General features: G+C 35.3%; 1 protein-coding gene across 6 annotated transcripts in view; it reads right to left on the reverse strand.

Annotated features, from left to right (window-relative positions):
* Window positions 1-20,194, reverse strand: part of DACH1 (dachshund family transcription factor 1) — a 384,340-nt gene that overhangs the window by 54,862 nt on the left and 309,284 nt on the right. For all 6 annotated transcript variants that reach the window (XM_068151468.1, XM_068151561.1, XM_068151642.1 and 3 more), the window contains one exon: window positions 2,501-2,652. In XM_068151468.1, coding sequence (XP_068007569.1) covers window positions 2,501-2,652 — 152 coding nt within the window. The remainder of the gene's footprint in view (window positions 1-2,500; window positions 2,653-20,194) is intronic.

Consider the following 20,194-nt stretch of genomic DNA (forward strand, 5'->3'; position numbering starts at 1 on the left):
TTGTCATCATGCATGACCCTGAGGACAAAAAAAGAACAGCATTTACCAAAACCATTCATCTAGATTTTGGCTAGATGTCTGCTATTTTCTTTTTCAAAAGCACCCTACTACTGGAGACAGGGAACACACTGTAAGCCAGATCTTTTCTAGATAGTTAGGTCCTCTCCATTTCTAGCATTGCTGCAACAAGACAATGGTGAATTATCTTCCTGCTTCACCTGCTCTTTGAACCCTTGTCTCTGCACTGAAAGGGATACAAAATTCACCTGAACCAAAGAAGAGCGAATGTACCCAGCAACAAGAGTCCTTCTGACTCATGTACTAAAAGGCTGCATGGGTTCCAGGTAGCATTTATGCATTTCTTAGCAAAGTCACAAATGATATTGCAAGTAAGTACCATAGTACAGAGTTTCCTTTTTCCATAACTCTTGTTAATGAGTTTGAGCTTACAGTCAAGTATTTAAAGCCCAGCTCTGAAAGTGTCAGTATACCTAATTCATTTGTGGCCTAAGGTGGCCTTCTCTCATTGCTAAAATTGCTAAATGTGGAAACCATTTTAAATAGTGTTGATTAGAGAAACTGTCACCATTGTGCATGGATTATCATAATAGATTCTACTGTAACTGAAGAGAATGTGTAACTTCTCCTTTTAATTTTTTTTTCTTTAGGAAGTAGCTTTAGAATGTTGTCCTGACAGAGATTAAATTTATGCGTGTATGGGGAAATGCCTTGATGGGTTATTAAAGGATTGCCAGAGATCTGTGGAAACCATGTAATGTGACATAGGGGCATACTGTAAAAAAATCCATAAGGACTTATGTCCCACCTGTTTACCCTGACAGATGATTTGTTGTCGTGTGAAACACCAAGTAAAAGAGCCGTAAGTACAAAAGCACCATGAGAGAAGGCATAAAGGAGTCTGGTTTCCTTATGATGTTACCTTTTATTTTAGCTCTTCACTTCAGATACTCTACTCTTCAGATATTGTAAGGGTGTGCTTTAAAGAAAAAACACAAAACCAAACCAAACAAACCACACCAAACAAGACACAAAACCCTGAATGCATTCTTGGCAAATTAATCCTGGTCATTTATCCTGAAGTAGTGCTGCACTCTCATATTCAATCACAAGATTAGCTAACCTGTTGATGCTGAATGCTCTGCTCATTAGGTTGCTGTCTAGAGACACTGAGTGCACACATTTGTCAAAAAAATTACTAAGAACTTCCCTGTACATGCATGCACAGCTAAAGCATTACATACTTTGCCAACTGTATTTCTTCCTTTAGAAAAAAAAATACATTCTTTATATATTGCAGGAGATCTGTTAAAAGAATGTTAATGGTTGTAGAATTACATTGGTTTATGATTTAGATATTCAAGATCCTAAGTCTTGGAACCACAAAAAGCACCCACAAATATGATCTTTCAGACCAGGCAGATATAGCAATACTTGATTCCTAAATTGCAGCATTTTTTCATTATTAGATCTCAAAACAGCACCAATGAATGGATCATATACTTTTCATAAAACAGCTCTGAAGTGCCATAAACTTTAATGAGATTGCTTAAGAAAGTGAAGTGAGCAGGATGCAGCCCCACTCTGTCATAACCTTTGCTGAATAGAATATAATTGATTTTATGTATTTGCAGAAATGAGCAGGGAATAATTATGACAAATACATTAGACGTTAGGAGCTGCGCAGACGAGGGTTATCTGGAATGAGTACAATACAGCTGCATTATTTCCTGCACCATCATTTTGCTTTTGCATGCAACACTCAACCACGCTGTAGCAAAAGTCGCATATGGGGAACACATGATCACTGGATTTGTGGATGAAACAATTCTTCATTCTAATATGAAACATGAGCATGCTGGCTCAATGCTATGTGCAAGTGTATACCTTAAATAATATTTGAATCAGGCTGTCCTGTACACACAATAGACATCATGACTACTGAGTAGGAAATCTGCAGAAAATTTGGCAATACCCTTTGAAGTCTATTCTTTGAAGACAGCAAAATGAGTTTCCTTATAAAAGAAGTGCTTTCTGTGAAGGCTTTTCTGGGAGACACATTTCAAATCACTTTAAATATCATCTCCACCTTGGCACTCCAGCAATTTAAAATAACTATTTATTAAAGAAATGTTCCTCTGCTTAGCAAATGAGATAAAGTTAAACAGTAAGATAGATTTCATTAGTCTGCAATAAGAAGAGCAGTTAAGACAAATGTTGTTAAACACACCAATGTAATTTTCATCGAATTCTCTGCTGTGGCTTAATATACAATCTGTATTTTTATGTACTGTATCTGACAGCTTCTAAATCTGTTTGTTTGCTGTTGTTCCTTTAGAGCCTAAATTACTAGAAAGTTTCAGCAAATTAGTTGATCCAAATTATCTTATGAGCTGCTTAAGCCAGAATGGTTATATTAATTTAGACAAATCTGCAACTGGCTCGTTTCCATCTCTTTAAGCTGATCTACAGAAAGGCCTACCTGGATGTTAGTCAGAAGGGTCTCTATGGAGGACAATCCATCAGGGAATAGAAAAGGAGATGGAAAACCCGGAGGTAGCGGTTGCCCATGCCCAGCTAGAGAAAGTTTGTCAAGGCTGTCTCTTGCGGTTGGTGTGGAGAGCGGGGTCTCATCTGTATGTGATTGAAACAAAAATATAGAACAAGTTACGCTTGTCTGTTTTTATTAGACCTCAGTAATGGCTTCCCTAGTGGTTTCCAGAACATTTATTGCAAATTGGTTCCTGCTATCAGGAGAAAATGCTTTCTGCTGAATTTTCTTTAATGAAAAAGCTGTGGAGATACAACAAGATAACATTAATGAGTAACTTTATAAGCCTTTTAAATGCAGTCTCTAATGAGACTGAGTTTACAGTGCCATAGAATCTTTTTAAAACAAATATTATCTCACATATACTTGTGATAATATATTCAGGCTGACTTTATGGGCACCTTCCCAATTATCTCATTTTCGTTTGTGTTCTATTTGGATTGACAATGGAATATTTTCTAGCATGACATATATTTTATATACAAGAGGCATTTGAACACAAGGATTCCCATACAATTAACCCTTCCTGCTCTTAATGGCTTCACTTACAGCTCAGAAGATTCTGTAACACCAAGAAAAACTACTGCCCCTCAATGCATTTTTAATCAAGAAACTCCACCTGATTCCTACAATTGAAACATGCCTTGAACAATACACGAAATTAACAGCATGGTTACAATCACTGGCCTAATTTTTTTAAGCACAGACATCTTCTAACAATTAGTGCTAAACTCCTCAGTGGGATCTTTTTAACAATCAGATCTGATCAGTTCTGACATCACAATAGGAAAAAACCCTCACAGCCTGAGAAATTCTACGATTAAAGTTTCACAGATAATCTGTAAATGGATTATAAAGTAAGTGAAAAAAACCCAAAACAAACGCCCAAAAAATCCATGGTTGATAGAAACTTTAATACTCTGGTCCCTGACTTGTTGTTTTTGTGGTCTTTTTTTTACTTTTTGAAGCAATTTTAGACTACTGTTGATACCATGAAGAAATTTAGTTTTGCTTGTTGGTTTCTTTCACCAGATGTTAATCTGAATTCTTCAAAAGGAAAGCTATCTATACATGTATAGAGATGCATATATCTAGATGCCCTTCTTACCAAGGGTTCACTTATTAACTGCCACATATTGTATCTCAGTACAATACCAGGACATCAGAATGTACTCTTGCTGTTGTGCAGATCTCTGCACAGCTTTTTTTACTACAGAACAGTATATCAGACTTGCTTTTTCCATTTGGGCTTTGATCATTACATGATAAATATGTGGTGGTATTTTAATTTCTTTTTGAATTACAGTTATTTTAATTATAGTTTCAATAATAGTTATATCTCTCTATTTATCCTATTATGTATATTCAGCATTGTATTATATGAAAGTTCTGACCTTATTTGTCCAATAAGAGCTCTCTCTTTGACTGGGGAGCAGTATTTTCTTAAGTGGACATAATCTAAGACCAGGAAAATTGAAATCTGCATCAACAAAGAGTTGTAGGCTTTGATGATACCAGGATAGAAAACCACAATTCAAAAGTTATCCAAACAGGCATTTGGACATCTGCTTCTGTGCTGGTCCCTCCAAGCCAGGGGAGAAAACCAACACCAGTTTAAGGCACCAGTCCATCTGATCTGCCACAGACATTTACTGCAGGCAGAAAGAAGTCTTCCACTAGAAGTGTCTGTTGACTGTAAGAGAAGCCTAAAGTGAGTAGCTCAGATAGAGAGATCTACTTGCAGTGAGATCAGTCCTATCTCATGTTCTGTTGTTCTTCCTACTTCATGGTGGCTCAGGCTGAGAGGAGAGTAACCTACACAAGGACTGTGACTCTCTTTCATGTCTCCTATTTGTTGCAATTTGTGCTACAATTAGTGCTTTCTCATGAAATCATCATTCAAAAGCTTACTGAGATAAGTTCTTGAGAGGAGCTGATGCTGACCAAGGAGAGCTTCAGCCCATTCAGAGTCATAAAAGATTTTACTAGCTATATTTAAGTTTTCCACTCATGTCACAAGTGCTGAGAAAAACTGGCTGTAAATTACTGAACCACTTCCTATCTACCTTAACAGGATTCAAAGCAGGCTCCAAAAGATATAGTCTGCAGATGTATCCTCTGTCCTCATACTACCCCATAGCAATATGGATACCTCTGTAATCATTTTTGTAGTAACATACTAAAACAAATTAGGTACTCCTGGGTATTGGACACTATTTTATTGTTCTTAGATCATCCTGCTAGTTCAGCTTCTCAAATCCCATTCTAGTGTAAAAAATAATTACCAAGTTGTTTTTCCCAAAATGCTGTTTCATTAATCAAATGAAACAACCCAAAACTTAAACGAAATTGGTCAGACAATAGATTGATAGATACTACACAATATTATTGCATACCTGAAAAGTAATTTTTTTCTCCCCTTCTGCAAATGTGCCTTCCCTAAATTATTCCTGCCCAAGTTTAAAAGTAAAAAGTACAAAACCTCTTCTGCATTACATCACTGAGTTTTTAGCTAAATAATTCTTTCTTTCAGTGGTTCCAGTGAAGGCAGTGAACTTGTATGGTATAGGAAGAAATCAACCCCTAGTATGCATGGTGGAGCTGATGCACATTAATGGAAAATAAAAAATGTGTAATTTGCCTCTAAATTTGTTGAGAAAAGGAGCACTAACCTCTCATACTTTCTAAGTAAACTTACTAATATTTTTGATCTCAAATTGTCAATATATTTTAAAATATATTAGATAAAACTGAATCACTTTAAAACTCTGTAAGCTTTAAAAAACATGCAATTGTTGAGATACAAAAAACTCCTAACACAGACCTTATGATAAGATTTAAGCAAGGGACTATTTTTTATTTCTGTATTACTACTTTGCAATATATGAAGTTTGATGTACTTTGTGCATGCTCCAAACATGTTGTGAACTTTGCAAAGACTCTTCTAGCAATGTGTGGCATGATTTTGCAATAGGCAAAGTAACTCAAAAAAGGTTAAAGTGGTATGAACTTGAAATAATATCCAAACTCTTATGTTGTAATAAATAACAGAAACAAATTTACACTGAAGGGTAAGGCTAGAGAGCTGAACTTACTATGAACTTATTTAATGAAACATCAAGTCAGGAAAAAAAAAGTCAGACTTAATGTGACTTTGTTTTCATGATGTCCCATGTGAAATAAACTTTGAGTGTGAGTATGTTTGAAACAGAGCAAATGTACATATTACACACAGGAAGCATGGATATTTGTGGATCTGAGATAAGCAATGACTGAGGGAATCTTGAAAAAATGCATTTTTAAGAAAAACCACATTGTAAACACAGCCAATTAAAACATAACCACATATCTTAGTAGGAAAACAATATGATCTCTTGCCATTAAAGGATTTTAAAATCTTCCATTCCTGAAGAAGTTATTTTTTTCTCAACACAGTATCATTGTTTCTAAATAATCTTTTAAACTGTTTCCTCTTAACCTACTAGCTATGTAGCAATGCTAGAAAAAAATGATGATCCCTTGCTGGGAAACATAGATTTGGCATTTTCAGTCTAAATGCATCAAAGGACGCATTCAAAGACAAGTCAGGGCAAGAGGGGAAAGAGGGTCAATCTACAACTCCATTGTCAGAGTTGGGAGCACAACAGTGTAAAGAAAGGGGGGGGAAAGAAAGAACAAGGCAGAACAAAGAAGTGTCCAGGCCTGCCTTTACTTGTGCTGGGAGCTGAGACGTTATAAATTAACAAATAAACAAGGATAGGACAAGCTGTTACCCAAGCCTCTACAGTATCTGAGCAGAGATGAATATGTGCCTTGACATATGAACTAAATCACCGCACTAGGCAAGTCTGAATGCGACATATATCTTTATAATATTTGAAAGTGCTACATCCACTCTATCCATTGTTCCTCAATTTCCAAAATTCACCTGTTTGTTTGGGTTGTTTTACAAACCAGATTTTATCTACAAAGACCAGCTGGCTTGGGCCAAATACAACAAACATTTTTCACCGTATTTGGTTTGTTGCCATCCTATTTTATTCTTTCACCAGATAACATGGAAACAGACATCCTGGAAGCTGTGACAGCTATTTAAACAATAATAGATGAATAGAGGTAGCCATTCTCTTGTCTTTGTGCCTAAAAGCAAGTAGGATAAGTTCAGACTAGTCACCAATCAAACTGGAGAATATTGATATTGTCAGGATTTGAAAGCAAGAGATAATAGCTGGCTCCAAAAATATACTATACAGATTACTGCCTTTCTGTAACCATTTGATGTTTCAGAGTTTTTGTAATGCATCTTGATGCTTTTTTGTTTGTTGTAAAATATTTCATATGTATTTGTCCCTAACATTTGAAATGTTCTTAACGTTTGAATGATGCAAGAGCATCCTGTTTTTACTATCGTAACTCTAGCGCATATGTATTTGTGGAAACAATCTGTTCAGTTTGCTTATCATGATTTTACTTTTTTGTTGTCAAACACCCTCTAGTACAAAGTTTTCTAGTTCATAATTTTCAGGTTTCAGAAGCTCTTCTATTTTAATTCATATTTAATTATTGATTTGCATTAGTACAAAAGAAACTGCGGTCTCACGTCCTGAACTGTTTACCAACGTTGGGCACATTAAAATAAATTAATAAAAATCCTCTTGCTCATATAATTTGGTTGCTTTATGGATTTGGGCATCCAAGATTCACACTCCATATAACAAGGGACAATGTGCAACGACTGAGGGATGTTACAAACTGTAAAGCACATGCAATGAAACTAACTTAGAAATCTACATTTTAGTATTTTTTTCCTTTTTATACTAAACCTTGCACTCCAGGACACCTAAATACACTGAAACTAAAGAAAAAGGACACTCAAGATGACTGAATACTTTGGAAAGGAATAGGATTGAGATCATGTGGTAAAGGAGGGGAGGAAGAATGCCTAGGAGCAAGAAATGTGTATTGATTCAGCAAGAAATAAACAAAACAGCCAAACTGTTGTTTTTTAAAGCAACATATTTTGAACAAGTAATTCTTGTAGCATTTCAAGCACTGTAGTGCAATGTAAATTAAATTATAGCTGTCAATAACAAATATATGAAAACATGTTCTTTAAAGATCACATCTCATATAGTATCACTATAAACAACTGGAAAGGGTTGGAAAATATAGCCAAAAAGGAAAAAATGCAATTATTGGTGATGTTCCAGCTGTGAGGTTTTCTTAAGGCTTTGTGGACTAGATCAAGTTGAGTTTATTCTTCATTTTACATGTCCCTAGGAGGGCTTCAGAGTCAATCAGTGCAACTTATCTAATTTTCTCTTTCAATAAAAGGATTATTTTAATAACCTTTATCTTATTTTGCAGGCTATTACTGATTAGGGCTGGGTCAAGCAGTATTTGCTGATTTATTTATTCTGAAGATTTCGCAATATTTCAGAATAAATTATCATCTATATTTTTAAACAAATGCATTTCACCATATGACTGAATGTTAAAATGCCAGTGATATTTCCACTTTGTGTACTTTGGAAGTGTAACAGACAAAGCACAAAACAGAAGTATATGGTGCCTCTGTCCCTGTAATAAAAACTATTCTGTTCACTCACACAAATTTTTCATCATTAGAGGTGATTCTGCATACATTTGATAACTATAAAGTATAAATATCTTAGACATCTGACAGAAATTTATATTCATTCAAGAAATACAAATTCCTAAAGATAAAATGATGGTTAGAAAGGTACACTAAATAGTGGTTTGTTTTTTCTTTTTTTTTTTTGTGGATTTATTAGTATAAATACAAGAAACTTTATAGTACTATCATCCTTGTGGTCCCTTCCAACCCTGAATGATACTATGATACTATAACCTACGGTTCTTAATTATGAGGACTATGTCCACTATTTCTTTTAAAAAATCATCCTTATATGCTACTGGAAGGGGCTGGATGCAAATTAAAGCCATCTGTGCTTTGGATGCTGAGAAAAGTATAAATGTGCTTTACTGGTTCATGTCAAATGTCCCAATTAGTACTCTGCTAGCTTCACTTCATTGGCCGGGCAATATTGAGTGCTAAAAAGAATGTGGCTTGGCTTCATAGCAATTATATGAGAACTGTTTATATGAATAAGTGTCTGTGGAGGTTTGTATACATGTGACTCCTTCAACAAGAGTCATCCTGAGCTTTCTCTAAAGTTATGCTGAGTGGTGTCCATAAAACCTAGGTAATAAAGGGATATCTTGTTAGGAAATCAAACCAAATCATTCATGGTACTATCTATTTAATCTCCCTTAATGTGCTGGCTACACAAGCAGTCACCCTCACCTAGAGAGCCTGATCATACATGTAGCTTTCCTAAGTGTACGTAGAATCAAAGATCAAGGTAAATGCTGTGAGATGAGCAAAACTCCTGATTAAGATCAAACGTCAAATTAGAGATTGGACTTGAAGACTACATAATTAATGTGTTGTACACTAAACCTCCCATTTTCATAAATGTGTACATCTCAAGTGATAAAAGCAATACATAAGGCAATGCATCCACAGCATGCATATTTATTTTTGTGCTGCCTGTTTCCCCGTACACTTAAAGAGTGTTTCTATATGATTACCGCAAAATGCAGAGAAAAAACTAGGGAATATAACAATTGCATTTTGCAAGGTTCTATTGGATCAAGTGCCAAATAATTTGGACATATATTATTTTGGGATTTAACCCTGTCAGCTGAAATAACACCACTCTTTTTTTTTTTGTACATGTAACAGTAGTAAGAAGGGAATTCTTGATATGAGCACAGCTGGTAACTTGTAATTCTCTGAAGATGAAGGTTTTATGTTAATACCCAGAACTGCAATGTATCCACACTGTTTTCCTTTGTCTGTGTTCAGTTAATAATCCCAATATTCATTCTCCTCAGGAAAACAAAACAAAAAGTCAACACTTTCAAGAAGTCCATATCTAGTCATGTTGCAATTATGCAGGACTAAGCATCAGTGCTCCCACTGCCTTGTCATGGGGCACAAGTTCTTGGTAATCTGCTGACAGCATGAACTGGACACCCCAACAGAGAATGAATACACAGCAATGTGTCTGTGAAACACTCAGCTGTCATTCATTCAGGAGCACATAACCTGTCCTTACACACCCTCATCCCCAGACTACTGGCAAGCAGATGAGGTTGACCAGGCATGCTTGGCACCTGGTGTAAAGTGGCAGCACAGAAGTCAACAGTACTGTCATTTCACAAATAAACATGTCAGAGAAGTTCAACAGAGAAGAGGTTTAAACATTTCACATACATGGTAGTTTCTACTGGTCATCTGTCCCAGCAGAAAAATTTATCTGGTCAGAATTTGTAAAACTGGATCTATTAAATAACATGGGCTTTTTATTTAATGCTCATACAGAATACTGACATGTTTTTTCTTAGAATAACATGAGAAAATATAATATTTTAAATACATAAAATGTTCAGTGGGTGTTTTTTTTGTAGAAATACAGTGTTTTTAAAACATGTGCTTTCACATACATGAGAACTACCAGGATGATTGCAGGGCTTGAACATCTCTCCTGTGAATAAAGACTGAGAGAACTGGGGCTGTTTAGTCTTGAGAAGGATCTTATTGCGTATCAATATCTGAGGGGTGGGTGTCAGGATGAACGTGCCAGTCTTTATTTGAGTGATGCCCAGTGACAGAACACAGGAAGCTCCACCACAACATGAGGAGACATTTCTTTATGGCGAGGGTGACAGAGCACTGGAACAGGCTGCCCAGAGAGGTTGTGGAGTCTCCTTCTCAGGAGACTTTCAGAACCCACCTAGGCCTGCCATAGGTGATCCTGCTTTTGCAGGGGGGTTGGACTAAATGATCTTAAGAGGTTCCTTCCAAGCCCTAACATGCTGTGATTCTGTGCTTTACTTCAGTTTCTGTAAGATCCTGTTAATGCCCATTATTTTAATAACTTCTTAACATTTAGACTGATGATATATTAATTTGACCACTGAATAAGATGACCAGTCTATAAATGCATATTAAGACAGAAATATATTAAGGAAACCTGTTCCCAAGATTCCGCCATACCAAAATTCCTACCCCAAATTCCTATCTGGTGGAACTAATAATTTCAATAAAATAAATCAAGAAATAGCCAGAGGAACTCATCCAACACAACTGTATGAAGCTATAGGGTAACAGGTTCAGGAATTCTTGAATATGCAAAGGAAAAGCTACAAACGCATTGGAAATGCAGGGGAAGAAACCTTGCTTTGAAAAGGAATTGCCATGGGGATTGTCGGTCAAGCCTTGCTGTCATGCTTCCGAGAGGTTAAGGTAACAGATGTTTTATCAACAATATGTGCAATAATGTCTAGTATTTGCTTAAGTATTTGCTTAAGTATCCAAATGGCAATACATGCTTTTTACAGAAATATGTTGTCTAGTAACTCCAAGATGTTAACTCTTCTCACAGCTAATACAGTAACTGTTACTGAAAACAAAAGGATGTGAAGCATCCCATTTTGACAAATTGTCATCAGGAAGCAGACAAAATGAATGAGCTGTTTTAGTATCACGGAGCAATGTAACACAGAGGATTCCCTAGTTTTGGAGCTAAAACCACACAGATTTGCATAAGAGATTATCAATTATATTTAACTCACTTTTAAAAACTAATTCATAATAAAATTCTTTAACAAGTATCATAAATGTCCTTAATGTGTCTATCTATGGAATGATTCCAGTACTCAGATGCAAATGTTGTAGTCAATAACTGAAACACGCATTCTGGATTGTATGGTTATGATATCCTAATAGAAATTTGGCTGTCTGCCTATGGGAGTTCAATATGAATTTCATCGTTTATAGCATCAGAAACAGTCCTTTACAGTATCATAGCCACATTTCTCAAGCCATTGCCTATCGGTTATATCCTAACATCTGACTTTCACAGAAATCCGTAACAATAAACAACCCAAAATCTGTAAACCCCATAATGCTCAGAAACAAAATTCATAATGAAAAGTCAAGCATTTTCACATGTGATATGGTTCCTCTTGCAATTCATTCATCAAACATCTGCAACAAGCTGCCAGAATGTGTCCATTAGTGAGATTTCCATGGTATTCACTTGCTTGATGCTCATTATAGAATAATGCAGAAGTTTTACCTCTAATGTTTTCTGCTCCATTTGAGGAATCCACTCTAAAGTGAGATTTGGCCTGCATGTGTCTTCATGTTTTGGAATATGTAATTTATGCTAATGTATCAGAATACATATTAGAGGTAGTAAAAACCCATCCTTTATGCATTCATACATTATGGGTCACATTCGGCACTGATTTAAGAACACAACAAATAGTTTAGAGTCATCGTGGAAGCTGGATCAGCTTTGTTACATTAAATAGAGAAAATTAAGATGCCTGACACATAAAACACACCATACTCTTGCAGGTAAATAAAATCTTTCCCAGGATCCAGTTTAAAACTGGATTTAGAGTAAATACTGCATTCTATTATAATATCAAGGAAATACTCATTGTAGCTCTATTAGAAGGACAGATCTTTTTATGGATTGTTTCACATCAAAATTTCTGTAAATATTTTAATGCTTATGGTGAAAACTATTTAATTCCTTAAACAATTACAGCTGCTATGCAATAGAAGCAAACCCTACCAGTTGTTCAAATGCTATTACTTCATGACAATTCATGTATGTGATAACTGTACAAAAACATAACAAGCATCAAAAGATCTTTACCATTATGGTACTTTGAAAACGGTAACTATCTAAACCAACTGAAACAAATCACACAAGCTTTTTACTTTACTTTGATGAGCTCATTGTATCTTTAAGGATAAAACTTTCATCCAGTATCTTGATAATAGGTTGGCTTTTAGCCCACCTAGAACACCAGCAAGAACTGCATCATGAAATGTCCTCCCCATGTGTGTTATTTTGTATTTGTGAACTGTTATACTCTGAGGACTGAGAAGTAAGACACATCAACTCCAGTGATTTTCTTTTTATTTTGATGTCAGTGCTACCGATGAAGGCTGTTCTACCAAATTTCAGTACAAATCGATGAGTTCAAATTCTAAAATCTAAACTGCTTTAATTACTTTCAGAATAATTTTCCATTGCCTTCCATTTGTCCTAACTTCTCTTCATATTCTACTGCTTCCCATATTATTTGCCTTACTTTTCAAATCTATTTCCCAGTAACATTTATTGTTTCTAATATGTCTTTGTTTTGGTATTTTCTTCCCCTTCTATGACAGGAAGAGTTTGATAATATTTGGAATCAATGATCTTACAGGTACTTTCCAACTGGAATTATTTTATGACTCTACAAAGAAGTCGGTCTGCTTGTTGAAATTTCAAGTCTAACTAAAGACCAGAGAGAAAAAACCACAGAGAAAATGAAAGGATTATGACAGAAATCCAAGAAGACAGATCCACCTAAACAATCTTCCTGTTTGAAAAGTAAAACAAATCTTGACTTCTATTTTGCTTATTAATTTTCACATGTAAAGCTGTAAAAACAATTCCAAATCATTATCAGAACAGGTATGAGATTGGAAAACAATGTTTTAAAGTTACATCTTTATTTTATGCTTCATCTTCCAGTATTTTGGTATAATCATAATTGGAGTGGTCCTGAACTGACTTATGATTCTTTTTTTGTAATATAAATAATTCAAGACAATATAGTTACATTTACATGGGAATCTGTAGGAAGCTTCAATGTTAAGTCCAGTGGTTTGAAATCTAACCATTTTACTAAGCTAACTTACTGTCTCTTTGGTCTATAAAGCAAGACACCACTATACAGCACTACAAGATTTTCAGTGTGGAAAGTCAATGAAAATTTGTTGACTATACAAGCAAGAGAAATCTTAGGCATCAAAACAGCAGACATTCAGTTGGCCTAGTTCTTTCTGGTTTCATAGAGGAAATAAAAGTTGAGTCAATTATTCATCCTATGATAATTTCCATTCCCCAAAACTTTAGAGCACAGAAGCCATTTGTAAGTCCAGGACTTGCCCTGCAACCATCCCAAAACCTGTCAAATTCATGTTTCAGGTTAAGAGCAGGAAGGAAAAAAAAACTATCACTATTTTTAGCTGTTATGTCTTGTACAGCATTAATGGTGGTATTGTACAGTCCCGTTATACGGCAGGTGTTAAATGCAAAGTAGTCAGTTTTAAATGATTGATGATCCACTTCACTATTTCAAAATAAGCCCTGATTATTTATATAGTTTTGAACACTGCTTGAATGCATCATATTAAACCTAAACAACTGACCCATTTTTCAATGGCTTTGCTGTGTAATGTATTGGGTATGTTTTCATATTCTTCTGTGTAAAAGGCCCAGGTGTATGAGGAATGTTTAGAGTTTTGAGTACTCCACCCAGTCCATATGGTAGGTTTGCTCTGTGTGTAAGACCTACCTTTTTCCACCAGGTCCATATGGCAGGCTTAAGCTAGCCAGGGCCTTCTATCCTCCACAGGGGCCATATGGCAGAGAGCTTGGTGAACATTCATTTGCGTTGTATTAATATTTCATGTGTCTCTAACACATATATATACATATAGACAAGTACACACTGATCAGATTGGGCAGAAAAACCTCAGCTTCTGAATACATTTTAGCCACATAATCAATACACCTACGACGATATCACATGAGATGTGGATTCTGGTTTTTATGTTTAATTTAAAAATGCAAAATCCAATGTATAATTTATCAATTTATTTTATAAAATCCTCTGATGGTTCTAAATATTTTGACAGAGTATTATTTAATTATGCTAACAAAAAACTTGGGTTGGAAGATTAAGGACATGGAAATGAACTGAAAAAAAAAAAAAGGATGGCAACTTTAAATAGTAATCCATATTTTCAAAGTAGTATCTCTAAAACTGATACTTTGTTATAGTGTTCACAACTCAATCCAAAGCTTTGCTGTAAATGGGAAGTAATTTAGGGACACTGAGCCATTTTTTTATACCAGCAAGGGAGCAATTTGTAAGATATTCATGAAAGTTTTATTGCACCTATAAGCTGATTTAAGAAATGGAACACTATTACCCAGTAAAAGAAATTTCACAAAAAACTTTTACTTATTGGAAACTCAGATTATGAAGTATAAAAATTATAATGTATTGGTTTTATTCATAGGATTTAGAGCGCTTTCATCTGGTTTCCTCTTGTTTCAATTAATGTATGTAGAGCCTATGTTGTCACATGAATATTCAAATATCTCAAAGAACTATAAATGTTGAAAATAAATACCGTAAAGAATTGAGAACAAGTACATACATACATGCTGTCATAGTTTATTTTTGTATATAGCATTTATGTTTTGTTCTTCAATCAATAAAATATAGACGAGTTTTCCACAATGAACACATCTCCTCATTTCAGAGAAGCCAAACAACAACAAATATTTTAAGAAACCAGAAGTATTTTATTAAAGATTTTAAAAGGCAAGCTACTATGCTCATGCTTCTTCCTCCTGTCTTCCTGCCTTTGATCAGAGCCTAACACAGCAAAATCAATGGCAGAAAAGATCTTGATTAATTTTGGAGGATAAGAAGCATGACCCCAAACTCATTGCCTCTAACTTTAATTGCAGGAAAGGCATAGGTATTTCTTTAGCATTCATTTATTGCCCTTGTTGCAGTTGTTCTTTTTTCATATATTACCTATTTACTGCCATTTACATCTTCTGTTTCGAGTTTAAAATGCATAGGTACAAACTTTTAATTCCAAGTTTTGAGGGATCTGACTGTGTAGTTGCTCATAAAAATACACTTACAGGGGTCACTTGGTGATCAGGGGGTTTACAGAGCACCTCAGAGAGATGAAGGCTAGAATCCCTCTGCTAGGTTATCCACCTGTCAGGGAAGCTGAACTCTCTAAATGAGGGCCTAAATTCTCCATACAACAAAGAGATAGTATATGTCTCAGGTGTATTTGCAATGCCTAAACTTTGGTGGCTGGATTTTCCCTCTCGAGGCTTTCACATGTACCTTCCTCATTTCATGAATCATCCAAAGAATTAAGAGGACTATTTGAGAACCCTGTGTTTCAACAATGTAAATCCCACTTTGTAATTTGGAACAAAAAAGATAATACCTAGATAGACAGAGAAATAGATAGATAGATCAAATACTTATTGGTTTAATTCAATTTAGAGATGGAGAACTACAATTATTAGCCCAAATTTTTAAACACGTTCTTATAAAGGTATAAACTAAGTCAACAGTTCATGCTTTCAAAATATTTTAAATTAAATGAGTATCTCAATTAAATCATCTATATAGACATACATATAAAGAATGAAAAGATATTGACCTGACTTCTTAAATATAATTTGGTGGGATTTTGTTAAAGTTTAGATGTATAGATTTGTATTTGAAATCCTCTGAAGGTTACAGGGTGAAACCTTCCAACAATATCTCTGAGTCTTCAGGGACCAAATCCCATTATGTGGAGTTCAGTGAAGAGGGTAAACACTACCATAAAGAAATACAAATTGCACATATTTCCCATTTAGCCAGTGTCACAAAAGTTCACCATTTAGAATTCTAACCAGTTAGGACTTATTCTTGGAGGTCAAGTACCTTGTGAACCTTGTCATCTCACTGATGACATCATATCTCATCCATCAATTCTTTCAGGAGCACACTTGCCATCTGCTCAGCACGCTATAATAACTTATTAGACATATTCACACAGTAACAATCTGTACAATGACACTGTTATCTTAATGCTGGCACATAGAGAGATAGCAGCCATCGTTTCCCTGTCACAGCACAATTATTTTACCTTCCAACTTTAAAAGAGAACTTACTTGGATATTTTAACCTCTTTTTAAATGACATGGAGACAGTAAATGTTCATCAGCAAGATGATTTTGGTTTTGGTGTGTTTTGGACTGTGAACTCATAAATTTGAGCTACAGCATAAACCAAGTTCAGTTTGATACAACTGTTTTGCACTTTGAAAGCTTTAGTAGTCATGCCCATTTTGAGAGTGGAAAATAAATAACAAATATACAATGCAATCAATTGCTTGCATACATATAGCACAAAAATCCAGCTTATTCTTTGCAAACATATTAATTTTCTAGAACTAACTTTTATTTCCCTACCTGTCTTGATAACCCTTCCTTCTAACAGCATTTACTAGACAGAATTATGCTCATACTAAGCCTTAAGACTTTCTGGAATCTAAAAGCAATGTGAATATTCATAGATGCCTATAATATATATTTGCAGGGTTTGTAAAGCATGTTAATATTGAGTGTGGTTAGCACAGCTGCTGTCACAGCATTGTAGAAGTCCACTGTAACTCTTCCTCAGCCTCAAAAAATATTTTCAGAAAAAGGGCAATATTTATTTTGCATTACACAGAATTCATCCTCTGTTCCTTCCTTTGGCTCGTCATTTATTCCAGCTTACACTGTGATCAACATTGTACTAAAATAAAGTCAAGTACAACAGCCGCTCTCTGCCCATCAAAACTCACAGACGTCTGCCAAGCACTTGTAACAGCTGGTGTTACATTAATTAGTTTAAACTATTTATTTCATCCATCTCCAGAGCAGATTGAGCAAAAACATTAGAGATTATTCTAGCATCTGTAAGTGCCCTGCAAACATTAACCAAACAAAGTTAGAATATTAGTCATTAACTTATAGTATGTGTGATTTAAGACTTTAGACACTTACTGTAAATAAAAAAATTCTGTAGTTTGGCATAGCTCTAGTAAGTTTTCTTGGACTGTCTTTTTGCAAGTCCTGGGTTTAAACTATTATAAAACTTTGTGCCCATAAAGTTTCCTTTAAAAAAAAAAAAAAATTACTAGAAAGCTATTATAATTCTTGGCAGCATGGACCATTAAGCAATATATGACAAGGACTGGGAGACTCAGTGGATTAGTCAGAGGTTTTATGTCCACTGTTGGAATCCAGCCCTAAATACAGTGATCAAAACAGTGTTATCAAACGGTTGTAAAAATCTCAATTAAAAACTCTCCTATAGCCTCTACTCAGTTTTCAGTGGACAACGTAATAGATCTTTCACTATTGACAGAGTTCTCACAACTATCTTTTTTCTTTTAATAGCCTGAGAATGGATGTTGGCAAAAGAATGTTGATTATAAGAGGTTCTAATGCTGCATTCCCTAATCAAATGGCTCAGAAACAGAAGCCAATACAAGGATGGAAAGAGTAGGCCCAAAGCCACTGACCATGGGCTTACCTCCATCACAAATAAAAAGCTTCCAATATTGCTCAATGAAAATCCTCATGTGCAAGTACTTTTTTTTTAGTGCCTAGGGTTCAAAAAAAGGAAATCAAAGCCCTGTGCAAATGCTTAAGGGGCAACACCTTCCTCAAAGAACAGCACAATAAATTAGCACAGAGCTAAGCATGGGCACAGAGAGGTGACACCAGATCGCTGGCAAAGCCTGAGAGACTATCAAAGTGTCTTGGCTCTCACCTAGTTCAGAAACATTGCTCTGTGAGGATTCCTAAAACATTAAAAACCAATAGATCACTTGAAGAAAACATTTATTAAATTTATTATGAATCAGGCTCTTAAACAACAGTGTCCTCAAGCCTGCCCAGAATTTTTTACCAGCATTATACCATGAAAACACATGCAAACATAACGAAAATACCTGCTGAAATTAGCAACACATTTTATTAAATGCAGCTTAAATTATTCATCTATCAGTTTAGAAAGCTACAACTACTCTTAAAATATTTGCATTTAATAACCAAAATTTCCCCTTTATAAGTAAAATTAATTAACAGATTCAGTTTCACTACCTGAGCAGCAAAGTGAGAAAAGCAATCTGACAGCAATATTTAGCTAAGACATCGATTCTGATCCTGCGCTATTCCAGTTCTTTAATGCTCTGATTGAGTTATGGCTTGCTATGGACATGTAGATATCAGTGGAAGTGATGGAAACTGAAGGAAAAACTAACACCTATTTTCACTTTTCAACCCCATCCTATCTCTAGTACACTTAATTTTTTCTCTTTGCTTTACTCGTGTTATGTCTCTTTCTCTCTCTGCATATATTTATGTGAACATATATGTGCACATACATAGGTATGCATGCATTTACATATATATTCAAGATACTTCCTGCACAGTGGTTCCTCTTTCTCTGCCAGCCAAGAAGTAGGCACACAGTTAAAGCCAAACTTCCTTGAGACCATGCAACAGAAAGTGCCAAAGCATATACAAGAATGGCCTCCTCAAGCAGTACTAATAGCTCTTTTTCATGCTCACTTTTTATTGGCTTCGACAGACAGCAAGAGCCAGACACCCTTTGCTATTCTTAGGTTCCCAGAATTTATAACACGCTACATCTGCCACATATCTGCTGGATTACATGGCTACTGCTATTCAATTATCCATTTTTATTTTTATTTTTAGTACAAGGACTGTTGTTGAAATAACTTGTTGGACAGCTTGTTCTAAAAAGACAAAGTCACAACAATCACAGAACTTCTGATCAGATGAGACAGTGTTCTGACTTAAATCCTCTTTCAGAAAAAGATTATATATCCCCAGCTCATCCTACTTCTAAAAATATTTTTTTTAAGGGTATACCAAGTCTCTCCACAGGATAAGGAACATTGGATTGTTTAACTACTGCCTTACAAATGATTCATTAAAAGACCCTGTTTTAATCAAGGTTCTTAACTAATACTGACCACCAGGTTTTGTTTTCATTTACACCACAATTGCTGCATAAACAAAGGCAGCAGGGGCCCTCACAGAGATCTTCTGCTCAACTCCTCCTTCAAATTCAAGTAGTATATTGGATCAGAAACTCTCTATAATACATTTCTTGCATGCTTATTCTTTTACTTAGCATTGCATGCTCATTTTTCAGTTTCTAAATACAATCCCAAGGGAGTCATGTACATTCAACAGAGAAGTGTTAACATGTTCCCAGTTCAATATTCTGATTTACCTCTCACAGTGATCTAAATGTATGAATGCTACTGGACAGTTTAGATTCCCCCCCACATACCCCCCTTACTCTATTTCTTTTTCCTTGTAAAAATCCCCTTTACACAATAGGAAAGTTAATTGCTAAACTTTGTTACAGAACCCTTTGTTCTTGCTGAAGTCACTTTGCTTGTCTCTCTTACTGTAAGGACACCAAATCCTAAAAGCTGGCAAGAATGCTTATGTTTATTTCACCATTGCTCTGCAATTACTGAATGCCACTTAATTATAGCAACAGATGCTCGAGTGTAGGAACCAGAAAAATCAAACGCCTCATTTCCAGGTTATTTTTTTCCATTGCTTCTGCCAACAGCAGATGTGTGAGCCCCTTGTGCTCTGGCGTAAATACTTATCAAATCCTAACAGGTCACCTATGTCACAAACAACATTTCAGATGCAACTGTTTCACCTGATAATAGGCTCTGAAAATAAAACTGTGAGCTGTAAATACAATGTATTCGGAATGAAATGCCATAATGTGAAATTGCTTTTTCTCCAGCTACAACAGAAGTCCTTGACAGTTTTTGGCAGTGATAAATCACCCTCCCATTAATTGTCTCCTCTCTCATTGTGAGGT

This window comes from Melanerpes formicivorus, unplaced genomic scaffold, assembly GCF_026170545.1.
Source record: "Melanerpes formicivorus ecotype bairdi unplaced genomic scaffold, bMelFor1.0.p_v2 SCAF_1, whole genome shotgun sequence".
NCBI lineage: Eukaryota > Metazoa > Chordata > Aves > Piciformes > Picidae > Melanerpes > Melanerpes formicivorus.